This window comes from Colias eurytheme, chromosome 16 (genome assembly GCF_061535395.1).
Source record: "Colias eurytheme isolate Ceu_HAF_F1 chromosome 16, ilColEury1 Martin Lab GWU primary, whole genome shotgun sequence".
Classification (NCBI taxonomy): domain Eukaryota; kingdom Metazoa; phylum Arthropoda; class Insecta; order Lepidoptera; family Pieridae; genus Colias; species Colias eurytheme.
The window spans coordinates 8148813-8168378 of record NC_142995.1 but is presented as its reverse complement, the minus strand read 5'-3'; the positions used below and the strand labels follow the sequence as shown (position 1 = coordinate 8168378).

General features: G+C 33.5%; 1 protein-coding gene across 1 annotated transcript; it reads left to right on the top strand.

The window, feature by feature from the left end:
• Window positions 1-721: 721 nt before the first annotated feature.
• Window positions 722-18458, top strand: LOC149901953 (tyrosine-protein kinase receptor torso-like). Its single transcript, XM_090111061.1, has 15 exons — window positions 722-988; window positions 7507-7531; window positions 8168-8307; window positions 9424-9682; window positions 9775-9851; window positions 10037-10175; window positions 10866-11020; window positions 12211-12325; window positions 12982-13118; window positions 13401-13581; window positions 14055-14220; window positions 14301-14717; window positions 15062-15199; window positions 15753-15941; window positions 17420-18458. Exons 1-15 carry the CDS (start codon window positions 827-829, stop codon window positions 17520-17522), a joined length of 2403 nt encoding a protein of 800 aa, XP_089967187.1. The 5' UTR covers window positions 722-826; the 3' UTR covers window positions 17523-18458.
• Window positions 18459-19566: the final 1108 nt, after the last annotated feature.

Sequence of the window (19566 nt, the reverse complement as noted above, 5' to 3'; positions counted from 1 at the left end):
GTTATTCTATTCGATACTGTGAAAAATATTTTCCAAATAATTTCATAAATTAACATAATATAGTCATTACTCATTAGCTTAAAAATACTTAATTGAGCTTTTAAAAAAAAAAAAAATACTTTAAAAAACATTATTAATTTTCGGCTGACGACTGTTAGATACAAATATTCGCAGGTTATATTTTTTTATAATTGGAGATATCAATACAATTTGTCGTAAACGCTCATAGCGTTATGTTAGCTTATCTAAGGGAAAGCTTAAGCTAAAAACTTATATTATTTACGTTTAAGTACTTATTACGCCCTTGTGGCAATCACGAAACTTTATTCAATCTTAGATAATTTAAATATCTGAACTGAGAAAAAAAATAGAGAGGTAAAATATTCCTCCCGTAAGCTCATAAGCTGCGCCCCAGTTCCAAACGGAGGGCCAATCAGACCGTGCGCGATAGCTGCGAATAAGTCACGCAAACACGTGCTATTGACGTTCTGAAACAAACGCGTTCTTAATTCAAAATTTTTATTTTTTAATATTATAATCTTAAAGTGACCAGTGACTTCAAAAAATAGTTATCACTCGATACTCTCACATAAATTTTTAATCGACTGTTGCATCATCGTAAAAACAAAGTATCAAATATTACTAATAATTATGATATGAGATTAAATTAAAATTATTTTTTTTATTGAACAAAAATATTTTTGTTATCCCAATTGTTATTACTTAAATTAGCAACATCGTAAAAGATAACTGTGTAAATGAAGTTATCGATAAGAAATACTATTTATTGTTTTGAAAGATATTTCCGCTAAAAGTCATTGATAAAATGCATCTTGGATTGAGAGTTGAATATATTATACTTATTATTTTACAATGTACTTTTTTGGGAGTTTCGGTAAAAGCAGAGATGGTGTCTGAACTACCCGCATCATACCCTCAACTAGTAGATTTAGCGGAAACTGTATGTAAGGACATAGTTTTTGACGCGGTAAGTCTTATTCTTGTTTATATCATATTTTTATAGCGTATTTTGAATGTTAATGAAATAACAAACATACGCAATTTTTTTTTCAAATTCAATTAAAATCCGTTTTGTAGCTAGTAGGTAGGTACTAGGTATGTGTGTAGTTAAGTTTATCTTTTAGTGTTTGATTAGTTCAAGATATTGCAATTTACTATGAAATACGTACAAGAATACAAAGTTAAAACAGTCAAGCTTTTTATGAAAGTTTTTTTTTCTCGTTAAAATTAAATATATTAACAAGTATAGTACATATATTATCTGTCTATTATCTGTATGGTAATAGCAATTATCAATTTATTTTATTTAAACACGTTATTTTGTTGCAAAAATAAAATAAAATACATGAAATACGAAACTTTTGCCAAGAAAACAGCTCAGATTGCGTTCTTATCACATGTGAACTAACTGCGTGAAAATTGACATAATATGTACTTAGAATTTTAGTTATGATTATGTTTTTTAAAATTATTTCAAAAAACCCAACATAGCTTTAACAATAATAAAAATATATCTATGTTATAGAGAGAATTATCGAATAAAAATATAAATTATATATAAAATAAAGATACAAAATTTCATCCAAACAAGGAAAACCAAAAAAATCTATTTAAAATGAAATTCAAAATTATTTCGTTACGCATTATAAATACTTATAGCGGGTCTTTGTTCCAATTTGTCTTTTAATTTATGGATACAAGCAAAATAAATTAAAAAATACTGATAATATGAATATATCTCTAGGCTTTTATAGGTGATCAATGGTCATTGGCTACGACTAATCATTCTGTCAATTGCATCGAAGAGCGTAGGTTCAAATGCTATGTAAAATATGCTAAAACTATGTAGCAACAGGTAGCAACAGGCAATTATCAAAAAAATCATCAATATTTTTTTTTTGTTATGACATATTATTGATTCATACTCCACTATAGGGTCACCTTTTAATGACTAATTTTATCAGCGTCACTTATCTCTTTCGTCACATTTTTAACATTTTCACAATAATTTTCCTTTTTTACATAACTAGGTATATATTAATTACATTACAAGTTCATTACTATTTACTATATATTAAAGCAATATGAAGTGTTTTTATAAGATATGTTATAAACTTTGTGTCATGTCTCAATGTAATATATTAAATATAAAATTGTTTATAATCTATAAAATATAATTTATAATCTATAAAATATTATTCAATATTTCTATATTATTATTTTATCCTGGTTAATCCCAGGTGGAATCAAGGCAACCGACTTGTGAATTATAAATTTTTATAGTTAAAAATAAAAGTTGTCGTCGCATCGTGACATTGTGAAACCACATAATATTAGCGAATGTATAATGAGAGTTTTAGATATTCTGTATTTATTCATCATGGTATCTAATAATGTCATACCATACGGCATCACCATAGTGCCATAATTTTAGTGTTCAAAAGTTAACTTATCTTTATTCTATGACCAATAGTGTAAAGTTGGAATTTGTTTGTATGAACGTGCTTATCTCAGGAATAACTAACTAGACCGATTTCAAAAATATTTTCAGCGTAGGATATGTACATTGTATTTACCATGCACAATGTACATACTGTATCATATGTACCATGGGTGAAGTCAGGGCGAACCGCTAGTAAAAATACGCTACTTAAAACAAAGCACTAAGTATTCACGTATACCTCGATCAACTAATCACCGTTTTATTTCAATGTTTTAAAGCTTTCGTTTTGCATATAAAAATAAAAACAATTACAGAAGCCAATCTAAAGTTAAAAAGGGTTAAAGCTTACGATTAACTTCATATTTAAACAATAACAATATAAGTTGTGGTTTCGGTAGATTCTACAGTCGAAATTCGGTTATTTAAATTGTTATTTTAGCAATCGAATGTTGATCCGTTATCCGAATATCTAGTAATATATGCAATACACGTCACAATATGTGCTTCGCTGGCCAAAAGTTAATCTTCAGAATTTACTGTATTCAATTATACCTAACAGTTTTGGTTTATGTTTATGTGTTTATTTAGTAAATTAATAAATTATATAACTAGTTATATAATTTAATCATATATTGTAAAAAAAATCATGTGTTGATAAATATCGTTATATTTTCGTGTCAATTTATTGATTTGGTTTTGTATTCTATAAAAATGTTTAGAACAAAAACAATGCTTGCCTTTTGTATAACATTTATTGAACACTTGTTAAAAATATAAATTATTTTTCAATGTTAATAATGACCTATTTATGCACGGTAATAGGTACATAACACATTAGGTAATTGTCGATAAGAAACTGGTTAAAGAGCACGTAGTTCTATTAACAGTAAGGTATCGATCCGGCCCTCAGTTACGCATTCGCGATTTTCCGAGCTACAAACCTCCTTCAAATATAACTAAAAATCATAATATTTTAATAAGACCAGCGTTTTGAGGATGATTTTTAAAACCAAATAATCATTTCTTATTTATTTATTATAAATACATTATTGCTCGAATTATTACAAATTACAATAATACTTATCCTAAGAATACATTTATACAATTCAAATTTCTATTTAAATATAAGTACATAATATTATTTTGTTCATTCTCTTTATTAGTAACGAGTAGAATTATCAGTTTTCACTTTAAAACTTTAATCCTTCTTTCATCACAAACATTCGCATGCGTTTTAAATAGGTACCTACTCCCAAAAGTTTCTCAATGAAATTATCCTCAATTACCAAGTAAACAAGGTACTCATTGATGAGATAAGTTGTTATTAATTGTAGTAGTGCATTACAGTATAGTATTACATTATCTGTGGCATTACCCACAGAAGCGGTGACCTTTGTCAGCTTACTCCTATCTCTATACCTACTACGTACGTTGCAGATATCGTAATCCTAATGGACTCAAAATATTGACACACTTTATCCATTATATGGATCTATTCTATCGCATATCTATTGCATATATTTTATAAGTAGGTAAGTATTATTTTATTCTCTAAACGAATTCATAGTCGAGAGAAGACGTAGGAAAATAATATTTGTGTTCATGCTCTATCGGTCCCACGTATGCAACACTGTTTTCCTGAGTTTAATCGCTAGGTTGTTATGGTCAAATTGTGTATTGTTAATTGTTTCCTATGGAATTTTTCAGCCGAGACTAATATTTTCTTATATATATATTTCAGCCTTTTTTTAAGGTTCATTCAGTTATTACTTTATTACAACTTTTTGCCGCTAATAAAAAAATAACACAGCTACGTTTGTAGTCAGTATTCATCTTCTTTACTTACTGAACAGAAAGATTGAAGATGTAAAATTGTAATGATTAGGTTTTACACCAAATTAAGGAATATAAATTATTCAAAAAATTTCAAACAACAAAGTAGGTAGCGAACCCACATTCTATATCGCGTAAATATGCTACTTATCACCTTAATATATGTTTAAGAAATCAATGAACCTTCTGTTCAAAAGGATCGTACAATTACAAAACGGTAATCTATATAAAATATAAAAATCGTCCACTCGAATATTACTTTAAACGAGCTTTTTGTGAACTTGAAAAAACCGCATCAAATTCCGTTACATAATAAAAAGAAGTTTTTATTCGTCTCGCCGGTGTAAAAATATTTTTTAACGAATGCCTTTTTATGGTAAAAATGTTTATGATTCAGAAGCATCGAGAAGTGGGGTCCCCTATGTTTTGTAAACACTATAAAACCATGAGACTACAGCAATATAATGTCGACAATACGTCATTATTGGTTGGATATTTAGTAAATAAAATAACGAAAAGCAAAACTTCCACCGCAACCGAAATTGTCGAAAACGATACTTTGAACTGAAATTTTCAATGTAATCTCTCTTTTAAATTTTCATATCCAATTTAACTTCAAATAAAAATTCCCTCATTCCGAGCGATAGTATAATGTAGAGTTCGTCAAAACAATTGTTTCCTGTCGACTGTCCCACTAAGGAAAAAATACAATATAGCACAGAAATTAATTTCACCTCCAACCCACATATTGTTTTGATCTTAAGATGGTAAGCAATAAGCATCCACATAAAAACGTAGTTTATAACACATTCGTTTTTACACAGTATTCAACCAGACATCAGGACAAAAAGCAAATAAAATTCAACAAACAATAATGCTTGGTATAATGTGCGTAAATAATAGACAAGCAATTTTAAACCAATGAAGCAAGACCACCAATATACTTGACACGGTTTTTGTGCCAATAAGTATGTCCGATTAGGTTATTCAACTTCGACAGGATTCAACAAAGACCTCTGTTTATCTTGATCCGAACATTTTTTGCTACTTCACTGAATCTAATTACATTTAAAATTAAAAGCGTTTTAAATCTCTAATTGAATGGCATATCATTTTACAATAATAGCCTACATATACCTACATAATTACATATACCTACTAATCCAAATAAAGTTATTACATCTAGGAATAAAAAAAGACCCCATTCGAAAATTAATATTGGTTGAGAATATTTTTATGGTACCTATTCTATTGTTTCATTATAAGGCGAATAAGTATTGTAATGGTGAGATGATATGAGAGAAAACCACAAAAAATAACAAAAGGTAGGAATGGAATAACGGGCTTAACTTATCGAACAATCGCAGTACAGCGAAATATTTCAGTTAGATAAATTTATCTAACTGAAATATTTCGCTAATTAACTTATATAAGTTAATTAACTTATAATAATTGTAGCAATTTGTGGTTCCTCAATAACATTTAGTATCTGTATCAATAATATTTTTCTCCGAACCTTTCTTCTCTTTTATTTAGCTCATTATTCATGATTGGAGTATAATGTATAATGATTAATGACAAACAAACAATACAATTCTATGACAAAAAAACAAAAGTGTTAGTGTTAGTGGTTGTAAGTTGTTTTTGTTATACTTACATGAAGGACATAACTATCGTAGGTACATTTTTTATCGCATTTTTTTTCTAGTTTTAGTGGACGAATGCTCATCGAGGAATAAGTATAAAAAATAGTAAATGAAGGTACTTAATTAGTTCAATTAAGAAGCTATCGTCAATCCCAAAATATACATACCTACTGACGCGGACGCTTAGAATTAAAAACTTCCGCATTTCAAATCCGCAATGTTATACACGACTAAAACAAAGACAACCTTTATTGCAGTAAATTTTATATTTTTTCCTGGTTTTACTTATTTATTTTTTACGACGATTTAAGCCATACATTATAGGAATAAGATATACTTATGATCAGTCATATTAGTAATATTCAATGTACCTATCTATGTATATGAGGTACTTCAGACTTCTTTATCCCAAATTAGTCAGATATACCTAATCAGATTATTTATATTAGGTATATTATATGCTGTCAATTTAACGCTCCATAAGATAGCGATTCCTTACATTTCCTTGATAGGTACAGGGTACTACTTTGCACTACGTTCAACTTTATACTATATTGATAAGTCCTAAAGATCATACGAAGATCTATTGATTCAAACAACTATTAATAATACCGTTTGATTCCATAAACCTGGATAAAACGTAAAGAAGATAAGCCACGTTAGGTACTTGTAGTTGTATGCAACTATAAATCAACCACAGAACATTGTGAAATTAACGTTTATCGTTTCGTATGATATTGAACTTCGAAGATTCACAGAAGAACCATTCGAGTATTTATAATTGAGAAGTATCTTTTAAAATTGTAGACTGCAATTCCAGGCTTAAGGTTACAAACGCCTTGCTTTTTTTTGCGTTAGATTTTCTCCGTAAAATCAAGCATGGTTGGTCAATTGGTCAAAGGTGACTAACACTGAACACAGGCTTTAGTTTCTCCAATTATCTGTATCATTTTAAACTTTTCTGCAATAAAGATTTTTAACAAATCGTTATCATCAATTCACGTTCGCATATCACAGGACATCCCTCGCAAATCTTTTCGAGATATGCACAAAATGAGTTATTTCAGTTTGTTGATAAACAGGTAGCCGGTGATGGTGACTCAATCACGGATTGAGCACACGTCGCTGTAAACACTGGGCAGTATTACATTCAACGAATGCACCTAATATATTAACGTCTCTAAATGTTATCGTTTCATTTGTTACTTTTGTTTTGACCACATTATTTTCATTTGTATTAGTTGAGGATATTTTTTCTGGTGATTAAATAAAGTAAACAGTAAAGATAGGATAAAACAGCATAAGGATTAAGGGCTGTAATATGAAATGATCCAATAAATCTATTGTGATTGTATAAAGACAGAGGAAAAATATATAGGTATCAATTTTTAGCATCGATAAGCTACCCAACCTCACAACTACATAATATGAATAATTTTACAAAAAGGTTGTTTTGAAAGGATAAACATATGTAGGTATAACAGATTGAAATTGTACATACATTACAGAATAAATAATTCATGGATGGTGGCCTTAATATTTTGTATTCCATTGTTTCAGCAGCCGAACTGTGAGGAGAACTTTTTAAGTGAGTCCCATTTTTTATCATCCGGACTAAGAGACAAATTTCATAGTATAAAGGCAAGGAAGGATTTTTTCGATGTGATCTGATTTCCACTTTCACAATTAATATTATAAGTTATAACTATAAACCAATCAGCATAACAGCATTCATTCTTAGAATTTTTAATAGAAGTTGCAACACTGCGATTTTCTTCTCGTCCCTTAAAAAAAGGGCGTATGTGCCGAGCACACGTGACAGACGTGAAACTTCTTTGCCAAGATTCAAAGTACTCCGTCACAGTACTCCATGACGTAACGGTATTGCCATAAATTTTTACTCTCAAAGCACCTAACGAAGTTGCACTTAAAATATTTTTAAAGTGAAACTTTTATTACATCGTCTCAAACTTTTTGGTCTGTGTAGCGCATGTTGCGTGTATCGCGGCTGCCGAGTAGACCATACCTACTCGGCAGCCGACCGACACGCGACATGCGCTACACAAAGCAGTGTTCGGAACCGTTCGAACAGTTTCATTTTTACCGTGGTTTCATAAAACCACACATCATTTTTTTATAATTTGTTTTGAAATGGAGATCTTCTAAATTAGAATGTAGAGTTACTTTACTGTTAGAATTTCTAGCACAATTATTATGTCTTCAGGTCACCACTACGAAACACAAAAGGAGCCGCCATCAGTTGAAATAAAATGCCGATCAGAGAACACTATTACGTTCACGGTTCCACCATCAAAGGAAATGCAGATAGTGGTTATTATTGAAGATAACTCCCCGAATACGATAGTAAGTGGATTAAGGTGTAATCCATACTAATATTATAAATGCGAAAGTAACTCTGTCTGTCTGTCTGTTACTCAATCACGCCTAAACTACTGAACCAAGTTTCATGAAATTTGGTATGGAGATATTTTGATACCCGAGAAAGGACATAGGCTACTTTTTATCCCGGTAAAATGACTCAATCCCGGAAATCCCACGGGAACGGGAACTATGCGGGTTTTTCTTTGACTGCGCGGGCGAAGCCGCGGGCGGAAAGCTAGTAATTAATAATTATAAAAGAAAAATAGTCAAGGTCAGCTTTGGTTACCTACTTGTCTGTTCATGGATCTCAAAAATTTTCATAAAAGTGTAAAACCTACATTGTTTCAATGACATTTCCTTTATATTTGAATGTGTCACGTATATAATATATGTGTGTATTTACTATTTAGGGCTAATTTTTCAATCCTTGGTTAAAACTTATTCGTCGAATAACGTATAAAACTACCATTTCAAAATGTATTCTTATTGCCCGCAATTGACAGTTTACAGGTGACATTTTAATATTATCGTGTAATACTTTATTGGACGGATAAGTTTTAACCAGGGATTGAAAAATCGGCCCTTAGAAGAATTTTTAACAACAAATACAAGTACTTTTTGTTATAAATTAAAGATCATACATCAGCCAGTGTATGTACCTTGCACTTAATACAATTACTGGTACATGGCGTCCTAGGATTTAATAATATAATATACTCTGATATTCTTTCCTGATATTTTTATTACTTTATTGAATTACCCAATATTTTATCCTGTTTGCTGACATTTGGTTAATAGGTCGGCGTACACGTGCGCCATGACGATCTTCCCCAAGTTCATAGACTTGCAAACTACGAGTAAACAGAAAACTGTCACAACACTTTTGAAACATGTTTGTTTACTAGGAACACATAATTCAAACTCAAACGAGTCATCTCAAACATTTATTTATTCAGGCAGACTTCGAGAAGCACTTTCGAATGGTCAAAATATGAAATAATGAGTTTGAGTTATTCTATACAATTTATAATTATTATCCTAAAAATTGTTTAAAAGAAGTCGAAATTAAAATTTAACAGATTAATTTTAAAACCGTAGCTAAACTTCGTCGCAATAAAACCTGGCAAAGAAAGAGGGGAAATAAACACGCCATCGGGAAATCATACCTTGTGGACGGCAATTATCAACAGAGATGGGAGTCCCTCTTATTGGAAAAAGGACCAATACATGATATCATGGAATTCCCTACCCCCCTTGGAAAAGAGGACATATATTGCAACTCCCACTTTCCACTTTGATAAGTATAAACCAGGCTCGAGTGATATTAATGCAGAATTGACCTGGAATACTACAGATCGTAAGTACATAAGCTAAATGCTTTACAGAACTGTTTTTCATACTTGTACTTTATTTAGTACATTAAGGTTAACATGCTTATTTCACTTTTAGCGACAGATATGTGCTTTGAAGTATTTAACCGCTGCGAATCTAAGCAGCTAGGAAACGCATTCAAAAAAAGTATACGGGTAAGTTAAAGTAATCATATTATATATAGTACAGTGAGCAATTAGATCACTTTTTTTAAATGTTCAAACAAAGTCATTAGGATTTGCGACCGTATTTACCACACAATGTCGTATATTTTCTAGCTTTCAAACTGTTAAAATGAAATAAAAATCAATCGCGTAAATGCATTATTATTATTTTTCAGCCAAATCAACGCCGTCTGGTGATGCTGAAAGACTTACCTCTAGACGACACTTGTACTATCACAATCCTGGGAAAGTATGGCAGAACGGATTTTGATTATGAAACACCATCGTGTCATGACATCCCCGATTGCCTGCCTAGTAAGTAAGAGTTAATTTTTAATTAATTTCACAAGAAAAATAACTCTTTATTTGTATGGAAGAGATTGCTTTAAGCAATAAGGTCGCTTATTGCGCACCTACCATATTCATGTTTTCCATGTTAAATTACTTATATGTTTTTATTATTGGTACTGTACAATAAAGTGTCAAATAAATAAATAACTCTTACTTCTTATTGTAATTGTAATTATATAAATATGGATTATTTGTCTGAAATAAAGATCTATTTATTTATTTATTTTGACCGTCTTCTTGGTGCAGTGGTTGACGCGTGAGCGTAGAACCGAGGGGCCTGGGTTCGATTCCCGGCGGAGACGAAGAAGAAAAAAACGTCTCGGTCTGGCAAGACACAGAAGGCTGATCACCTACTTGTCCGTAAAGAAAATCGATCAGTTAAACAGATGTATGCATAATACATCTGCCCCTTACCCCACTTGGGGACATGGGACTTCACTTTTTTTTGTTTATTTATTTATCCACAAGTACATGGTACTATTGGCTATATATGGCTTACGGATTCCTTTGCGTTATAAAAATTCAAATGTTATTATTTCTCATTGTTTTATTTTCATCTTAGAAAGATATGTATGTGTTCCTGGGATTTCTAGGAAGAAATCCCAAATTTTAATGAAATCAAAAATTAACTAAAGCTCCAATTATCATTTCCAGTTCCAGATAAAATACAAAACGTAAGTGTGACAGTGGAAGAGGAGAGCTCTGAATCTTGGAGCGTTCACGTAAAATGGCTGAAGCCGGTTCACACGCCCAATTACTATACTGTGACGTTGAAAGCCGATGATTATCATGAGAAAAATGTTTCAGGGGTGAGTCATAATTTTATTGTTTCACCCCCGTGGCTCCACTCCTGTTGCCCGTAGCGTGATGAAATATAGCCTATATATATAACCTTCCTCGATAAATGGGCTATCTAACACCGAAAGAATTTTTCAAATCGGACCAGTAGTTCCCGAGATTAGTGCGTTCAAACAAACAAACAAACAAACTCTTCAGCTTTATAATATTAGTATAGATTTTATCATTGCATTGTTCAGTTGCAGTGGTAATATTTTCCCCCTAGGTAGGTAGTAGAAATTTCGTAATTCGTGAATAAAAATTTGATTTTTTTTAGTTCTAATAGTAATTTTTACTCTCGTTACTCTGAGTGAAGTCCGGATGAAATGACGATGAATATAATAATATTTTATTTGAATTGAAATTTCCATATTATAACTGTAAAATGCATTTCATAGAGTTTTCAACAGCGTAATCAACACAAATGGAATTTTGGCTTTTAACTAAGAATGCATTAGATGGTAGATGATGATATCGACGACTAGCGAAATTGTTTTTGTTGATAGTTTGGAAATTTTCATGAACATGTTTACGAATGTAATACTTAATACATTTAAATCATGCGTTATAAAAAAATTGTTGCTAGTAATTTTTCCTATTCTGCAAAAGTATACGAAAAAGAAAAACGCTCTATAAACTGTGCTATATAAATATAAAAGTATTTGTACGAAAAATCTTATAATTTTCCAAACGAATTAACAGATTTAGGTAGTTAGGTAAATCGATAAAAATAAGTAGGATTATTTTTCCGACCCAAATATCGACCAATAGAATTGCACCATTCGACGTCACGTGGTACAACCTACATGGTATTATACTGATAATTTTTTGAAAATTTTCTCTGGTAGTTGACGTCAAACTGACAGGTTGAATTCAATTGTGAAATTATTGGCCGACATTTGGCACGGAAAAATAATCCCCCGAATACCACACGAGCTTCAAAATTATCGGGTATTTTCCGATAGGTTCGTTGCAAACAAATGAAGGAGTCAAGTTTTTCAGGTTAAAAAATCACGAGCGCGAAGCGCGAGTGATTTTTCCTGAAAAACTTGACGACGTATTATAACTGAAAATTTACTGTTTAAATTGAATAATCTACTCAGCCCAGACTGAATAGTTTAAACTGTTTCAAAGGTTTTCTTAATTAATAATAACTTTTCAGTCGGCATCCGCAGTGACGTTCCCGGGCGTGCACGGCGAGGGCGTGTACTACGTGTCCGTGGTCGCGTTCACGGAGAGCGGCAAGTCCGGGAACAGAATACGGGAATTCTTCCCACGTGAGTCCAATTTTGATGTATTCTTATTGCCTATTTTTATTTTTTTCCTTTATTGTATTCTTGTTTCATATTTTTATAGGCAATCTTTGTTTGTGTAAATGTTTTATGTAGAACTTATAGAAGAAAACCGAAACGTGATCGAATTTCAAATATTTTTGAAATTTTATTTATTTTTTAGTTTTTTAGTTTATCTGTGAAAAAATACAATTATTGAAATAACTACTTGAATTCGAATTTTGTATTTAATAAAAAAATTATTCGACGTTAATGCAAATTTTCTCGAATTAAAAAGAAAGCTGCGTCCTACTTTGAATTAACATAGAATGACCTTCTCAAGTGTCATGACATTATTATGAGATCACAAAGTAAGTTTAAATTACATGGAGTTTTGCTAGTCATTGGTGTTTATTTTATAAAATAAACTAATGCACCTTTTGGAAAATGAATTGCCCTTATAAATTGACTAATGATGAGTTGGAGTCTAGATAGATTTTAAAGAATGAATTTATTTCGCAATTTTATTCGATTACTTAAAATACATAAATTCCAATTTATGTATTTTAAGTATACATCTATACCTACAACTATAATATATACTGTACATTGTAATGTTAAATAAATATACACTAGCGGTAGCATTTGCGTTTCTCTTTTAGTTCACGAAGAGCCCGCTTCAGTGAGCTTGCTGGTGGGAGCGTGGGCCGCTGTTGTCGTCATGTCTATAGCATTTGTTGTTGCTTTCGTGTGGTGGAAACGGTACAGGGACATCAAGAAGAGAAATATGTACTTCCCGGTAATGATTGGCTTTAGATTGATACATTTTTAAATACAGACAACTTTGCTTTATTATAGAAGTAGGTAGTTAAGTCTATATTTAAGAAAACATTATTATTAATAATGAATTAACTCAATCTGCATCATTTAGGGTAATAATCGTTAAGAAGTGACGAGCACGATTTCTAATACAAAAAAATATTTGAAATAATTTGCAGTTTTTGTGGTTTAACAAAAAAAAAGTTGCCCATTATTGCTATTGATAAATCAATTTAATACAAAAACACGCCATAAACCACAGGGCCTCACGGAAAAGACGAAAGACGGTGACGTGGAATCGGACTCAGTGTCGGAGGACGGGTGGGAGGTGCGCGCGGAGCGCGTGTCGCTGCACGAGCTGGTCGGTGAGGGCGCGTTCGGCGTCGTGCGCCGCGCCACGCTCGCGCCCGAGAACAGGGACGTGGCGGTCAAGATGCTTAAAGGTAAGATCCGGCTCGAAGGACCACGTGTTGATGACCTTTTGATGACCTTATTATTCAGTATATAGGTATATATAGATGGTTAAAGGTAAGTTGCAAAGATGGCGATGCTGAATCGGAGTCAATATCAGATCCGGCTCGAAGGACCACGCGTTTGTAATTTAATAGTGATGTCGTACGCTTACTGCAGAACATGTGACTATTAATATTGTCAATTCTACACTTTGACTCGAAATGTTCAGAAGAAAATATGTACAATATATTAGAGCAAAAAGCCATTCAGTTCAATGAACAGATTAGTCATTCGATTGTACAATGGTTAAAATAGAAGATTCAATTGCAAGAACCTCAAATTTTTGTTTAATCTTTTTTACCATATAGTATCATTGTTTAACTCATTGTTTTTTAGTTTTTACGCAAATAACACAATAATCAGAAACCGTTGTATAATTAAACCTCTTTTACACATGCTATAGATTTCCCATCAGTAGAAGAAATTCGTTCTTTTCGCGCTGAAATGGAACTGATGAAGAGCGTGGGAAGTCATCCACACATCGTGAGCCTGGTGGGATGCTGCAGAGGCAGGAAACCTTTCATCATTGCGGAGTACTGCAGTCGGGGAGATTTGCTTACTTACCTCAGGTGTGTTATGAAAGACTTTAATAAATTCAAAGACTTAATTTTTTTTAATATTATATCTACCCTTACATGAAAATTTTCAGATGTTCCTGGGATTTAATGGTTACAAAGCGCAACGCAAAATACTACAACAATAACAAAGAATTTGACTATCGGGATGATATTAAGTGCAAGCGAGATTCTAGACTTGTGATCAATAGACTGTACGATCTTCAAGGAGTTTGTGACACAGAGCTTACTGTACTTGACCTTCTTTCCTTTTGCCGACAAATTGCTATGGGCATGGAGTTTCTATCGTCAAATAGAGTTGTCCATAGAGATTTAGCAGCAAGGAATATATTGGTGACTGCGGATAGAACGCTGAAGATCGCCGATTTTGGACTCTCTAGAGATATTTACCAAGAAAATCAATACAAGCAGAAGGGTAATGGAAAGATGCCCGTGAAATGGATGGCGCTGGAGTCCTTGACGCACAGGATATACACAACGCAAAGTGACGTGTAAGTTTTAATATGCATTTAATATAAGTATTAGGGTTCAAACAACCATCCCAGTTTAATTTTAAATAAAACTAAAAATATTACTGGTCCCAAATATGAACCTTGAAGTACCCCTGAATTGATAGTTATGGATTTTAGGGTGGAAGCTATTTGACCAGTTCAGAACGGTTACTTAGATATTATTCGCATTACCGTAACCGGGCATTACAAAAACGAACAAGTCAAAGTTAATTATTTATTAAAAAGATCATGGTGTACAAGATCGAATGCTTTATAAAAGTTAGTAATGGTATAATTTACAAAGTCGTTGAGATTCGATAGTCATGCGTATGGTATATTGACAGGTGGTCGTTCGGCGTGGTGATGTGGGAGGTGGTGACGGTGGGCGGCGCGCCCTACGCGTCGGTGAGCGCCGCCCGCCTGCCGCGCCTGCTGCGCGCCGGCTACCGCATGCCGCGCCCGCCCAACTGCTCGCCGCCACTGTGAGTGTCACTGAAATCGAAATCGTGACTGTCAGGAAGATACTATTGTTAAACGACGGATAACGTACGTGAGAAACGATCAATATTGACGACGCGGTTGGCGCAGTGGTAAATTAACTGCCTACTGAGCCGACGGTCCCGGGTTCGATCCCCGGTCAGGGCAAATATTTGTGTGATGAACTCAATTATTTGTTCTTGGGTCTGGGTGTTATCTATCTATGTAATTATTAAATACTAGTGGTCCGCCCCGGCTTCGCCCGTGGTACATATTTAGTATCCTATGTTCTTCTCCTGGCTATAAACTACCTCCCTGCCAATTTTCAGCTAATTCAGCCGTTCTTGAGTTATAAGTGGAGTAACTAACACGACTTTCTTTTATATTATATAGATTATATTTATCGTCGCCTAGTACCCACAACACAAGCCTTAATTGAGCTTACTGTGGGACTAGATCGATTTGTGTAATAATGTCCTATAATATTTATTTATATTAACGGTCTGCGTGAAACTAAAACCAGAGTTACATTAACCAATGATGTCCCGCTGTGTGCAGGTACGAGGTGATGCTATCATGCTGGCACACGCGGCCCCGCTCGCGGCCCACGTTCGGCGAGCTGCACGCGCGGCTGGACGCGCTGCTGTGTGCGGGCGCGCGCCACTACCTGGAGCTGGCGCGGCCCGACGACGCGCCCGCGCCGCCCGCACCGCACGCGCCGCAGCGGTACGTGCGCATGATTGTGAGGTACGTCACACACACACACACACACACATGCGTGGGGTTGCCATGTAAGCCAACACGCGTAATCTCATTCACTCACGACTACAATCATATTGCTTGAAGCATTCACATTTTCAACATATATTGTGAGTATCACGTGTGGGTGTCACATGTGAGTGTGACGTGTGTCACATGTGTGTGTCACGTGTGAGTATCACGTGTGTGACGTGTGAGTCACGTGTGTCTCGTGTGTCACGTGTGAGAGTCAAGTGTGTCACGTGTGAGTGTCACGTGTTTCACGTGTGAGTGTCACGTGTGTCACGTGTGAGATTCACGTGTGAGATTCACGTGTGTTACGTGTGAGTGTCACGTGTCGGTTACACATGTGAGTGTCACGGGTGTCACGTGTGAGTGTCTCGTGTGTCATATGTTATAGTCACGAGTGAGTGTCAGGTGTGTCGAATGTGAGTGTCACGTGTGTCACGTGTGACTCGTGTGTCACGTGTGAGTGTCAAGTGTGTCACGCGTGAGTGTCACGTGTGTCACGTGTGTCACGTGTGAGAGTTACGTGTGTCACGTGTGAATGTCACGTGTGTTAAGTGTGATTGTCACGTGTCGGTTACACATGTGAGTGTCACGGGTGTCACGTGTGAGTGTCTCGTGTGTCATGTGTTATAGTCACGAGTGAGTGTCAGGTGTGTCGAATGTGAGTGTCACGTGTGTCACGTGTGTGTCGCGTGTGTGTCACGTGTGAGTGTCATGTGTGTCACTTGAGAGAGTCACGTGAGTCATGTGTGAGTATCACATGTGTCATGTGTGGGTTTCACATGTGATTGTCATGTGTATGTCATGGTTGAGTGTAACGTGTGTCACGTGTGAGTGACACACGTCACACTCATACATGACACACGTCAACTCACACTTGAGCTACGGTGCCACAGACAGACACACACACACAGACACACATAGCGGTAAAACACATAACACCCCTCTTTTTGCGTCGGGGTTTAAAAATATAATACGACTTAATTTAAAGGATATTTTATATAGAAAATTTACCTAGAAGTAACCATAATGCTAATTGGACCCCTCCCCCCCCTAATTACTCAGCTTACCCCCCCTCCACCCTTGGGGACTTTCGATATTATCATCTGGACATGTCAAGGACGTTTATCGTACACTGTACAGTGTACAATAGAATGCCTCAGCAAATGTTCGCCGTGATTACTTAAATGGTCATAATTTTTTTATTTATGAACCGATTGACATTAAATAAACACTTATTGTTACCACAATATATAAGTGAAAACCGCATCTAAATCGGATAACTAAGCCCTTTCTGAGATTAGCGTGCACAAACATACAGACAAACAGACAACAAAAATTAACTACAGTTTTTGGGTTCGGGAACGATTTAAAACCTGCTTTTTTTGCATATTTTCATTGTACAGACACAACTTTTCTACAATTTTATTATATCATGTATTTATTCTTAATTTCAGAGGAAAATGGCCGTGGTCGAAGCGAGGTTATCATAGATCGAACACGGCTAACAATTATTCGCCTGCAGATTACAAGCTATCTAACTCTCTACAAACTGACTAAAATACGAATAGAAGAATATTTCATTGAAATCTACCTCCTAACTATCAACTTATAACTTGCTTATTCTTATACACTTAAGTTTAGCTTTATTGTTACTTATAAACTTATGGGACAATTTCATTGTCTGCATAAATTGTCCCTGATTATATCGACGTGTACGAAATTTTCAAAGATTGTATAAAATAATTTTAACTGGCAGCTGCCATAGCTAGACAAAAATCTAGAAATTCATCACAAGGTGGTGAATCTGACTAAAAAACAATAGTTCGCCCAATTACTTGCCGCCAAAATACTACAAAAAGAAAACTTATGTGATGACCAAACGTGTGAAGTTAGAAGTTGTGGCTGTTTCTGATTACTGCATTATATTAATTTAATCTTTGTTTAGTACAATATTATTTAATTATTCCTAAGAAAAAAAATGGTAAATAATCATTAAATAATATGTAATTACTTTTTTTAATAATGAATAAGCGAATTTCGACGAACTTATTTAAGTTTGGTAATTATTAATATATTTAATAGTCAGTATTTTTTAGATTGCCCCATTATATCTTCCCACTCTTTGTCTATATTAAGAGCTAGGGGGCAGCACTGTGTAAAATATTTGTGAGTATTGAAATAAATGTTCCTATGATCTCACTAAATAAGTTAATTTTAAGTTGTAGGTACTCGAAATCTAGATAATAAGTCGTTCATAAGTAACGTCTACATGAAAAGCCTTAATAAATTAAATATTTGAAAATACGTCGAAAATTCAATTAACGAATTATGACCAGAAAATGATGGTGCTAATTTTTATTTAACATAATTGTACATATTTTTTATAATAATTTTATTTACTTTGTATACGATATTTTTAATAAATAATTGTAACTGAATCTAGTGTTTTATTTTGTGTGTGCCTATCCAATGATCTCAATGACAATGTAACACTACTACTTGTATACGTAGTATATTATTATTAGTCTGTGGTATGACCATACAATACCACGCATACGTAGGTAGTATCAATTTTAAGATATGGACTTGTAAGGGACTTATATGTAATATAAGGAAATAGAGTAAATATGAACAAAGTTTTTGTATCACAAAAAATGTGGAGTAGGGCCTTTCGAATGATGCAAACCCCTTTTTTATAAAACTTAAATTATTAACTTTGCCGTGCCTTAATATTTATATTTACATATTTGAAATTTGCAAATCGTTACGACGACGTCACTTCGAGCATCTCAAATTGTATGGGAAATTAAATGTATGGGAGTGTTTTACTTATGTTACATTTTTGGACATTTCTCGTTGTATCTTTAAAAAGTTATTATTGTCATTTTACTCATTAGGTAAAGCACTTTATATATCAGTTTAAAGTTTTTTTTATATCTGTAAGTTACGGAATAATCGCCTGTGCACACTTAACGATTACATCCTGTATAATAGTAACAACGTTCCTTATGTATTCAGCAGTTATAAATAATTGAAAACCTAACTTTCATGATCTACCAAACGATTATTTACGTGTGTTATTCCAATAAAATAAATGGAATACATAACCAATGTTGTGATATTATTCAAAATAAGGGTAAAAGGATGAATAAAAATAAAACAGCCATATAATACAATAATCATTTAATATATTACTTTACATTCATATTACTTAGTGCTAAATATAAAAATATTAAATATCGTCCAGTGACCATGCGTATCCTTCCGTCAGACTTATTCTTCCATCGCACCGAGCCTTTATAAACAACTACTTATTTACATTCATTTCAAAATAAGCTTTCCATGGGCAAATTAATTGATAATTTCTAAACAACTTAGTACTTTTGAAATTAAAGTTGGCAACACCATTCATATCATATCCTTTTATAAAAGCTTTACACAAAAACCCACGCTACGACAACAGCTAAACGACATTTAGTGCAATAGGGTAAATACGAATATCGGGTAATTTTGAAAATTGTGCTTTTCCCTTATGATCGTTTTATGAGAACTGCTAATAATATATAATTAAAATTATAATGTGAAAACTGCGTATTTTACA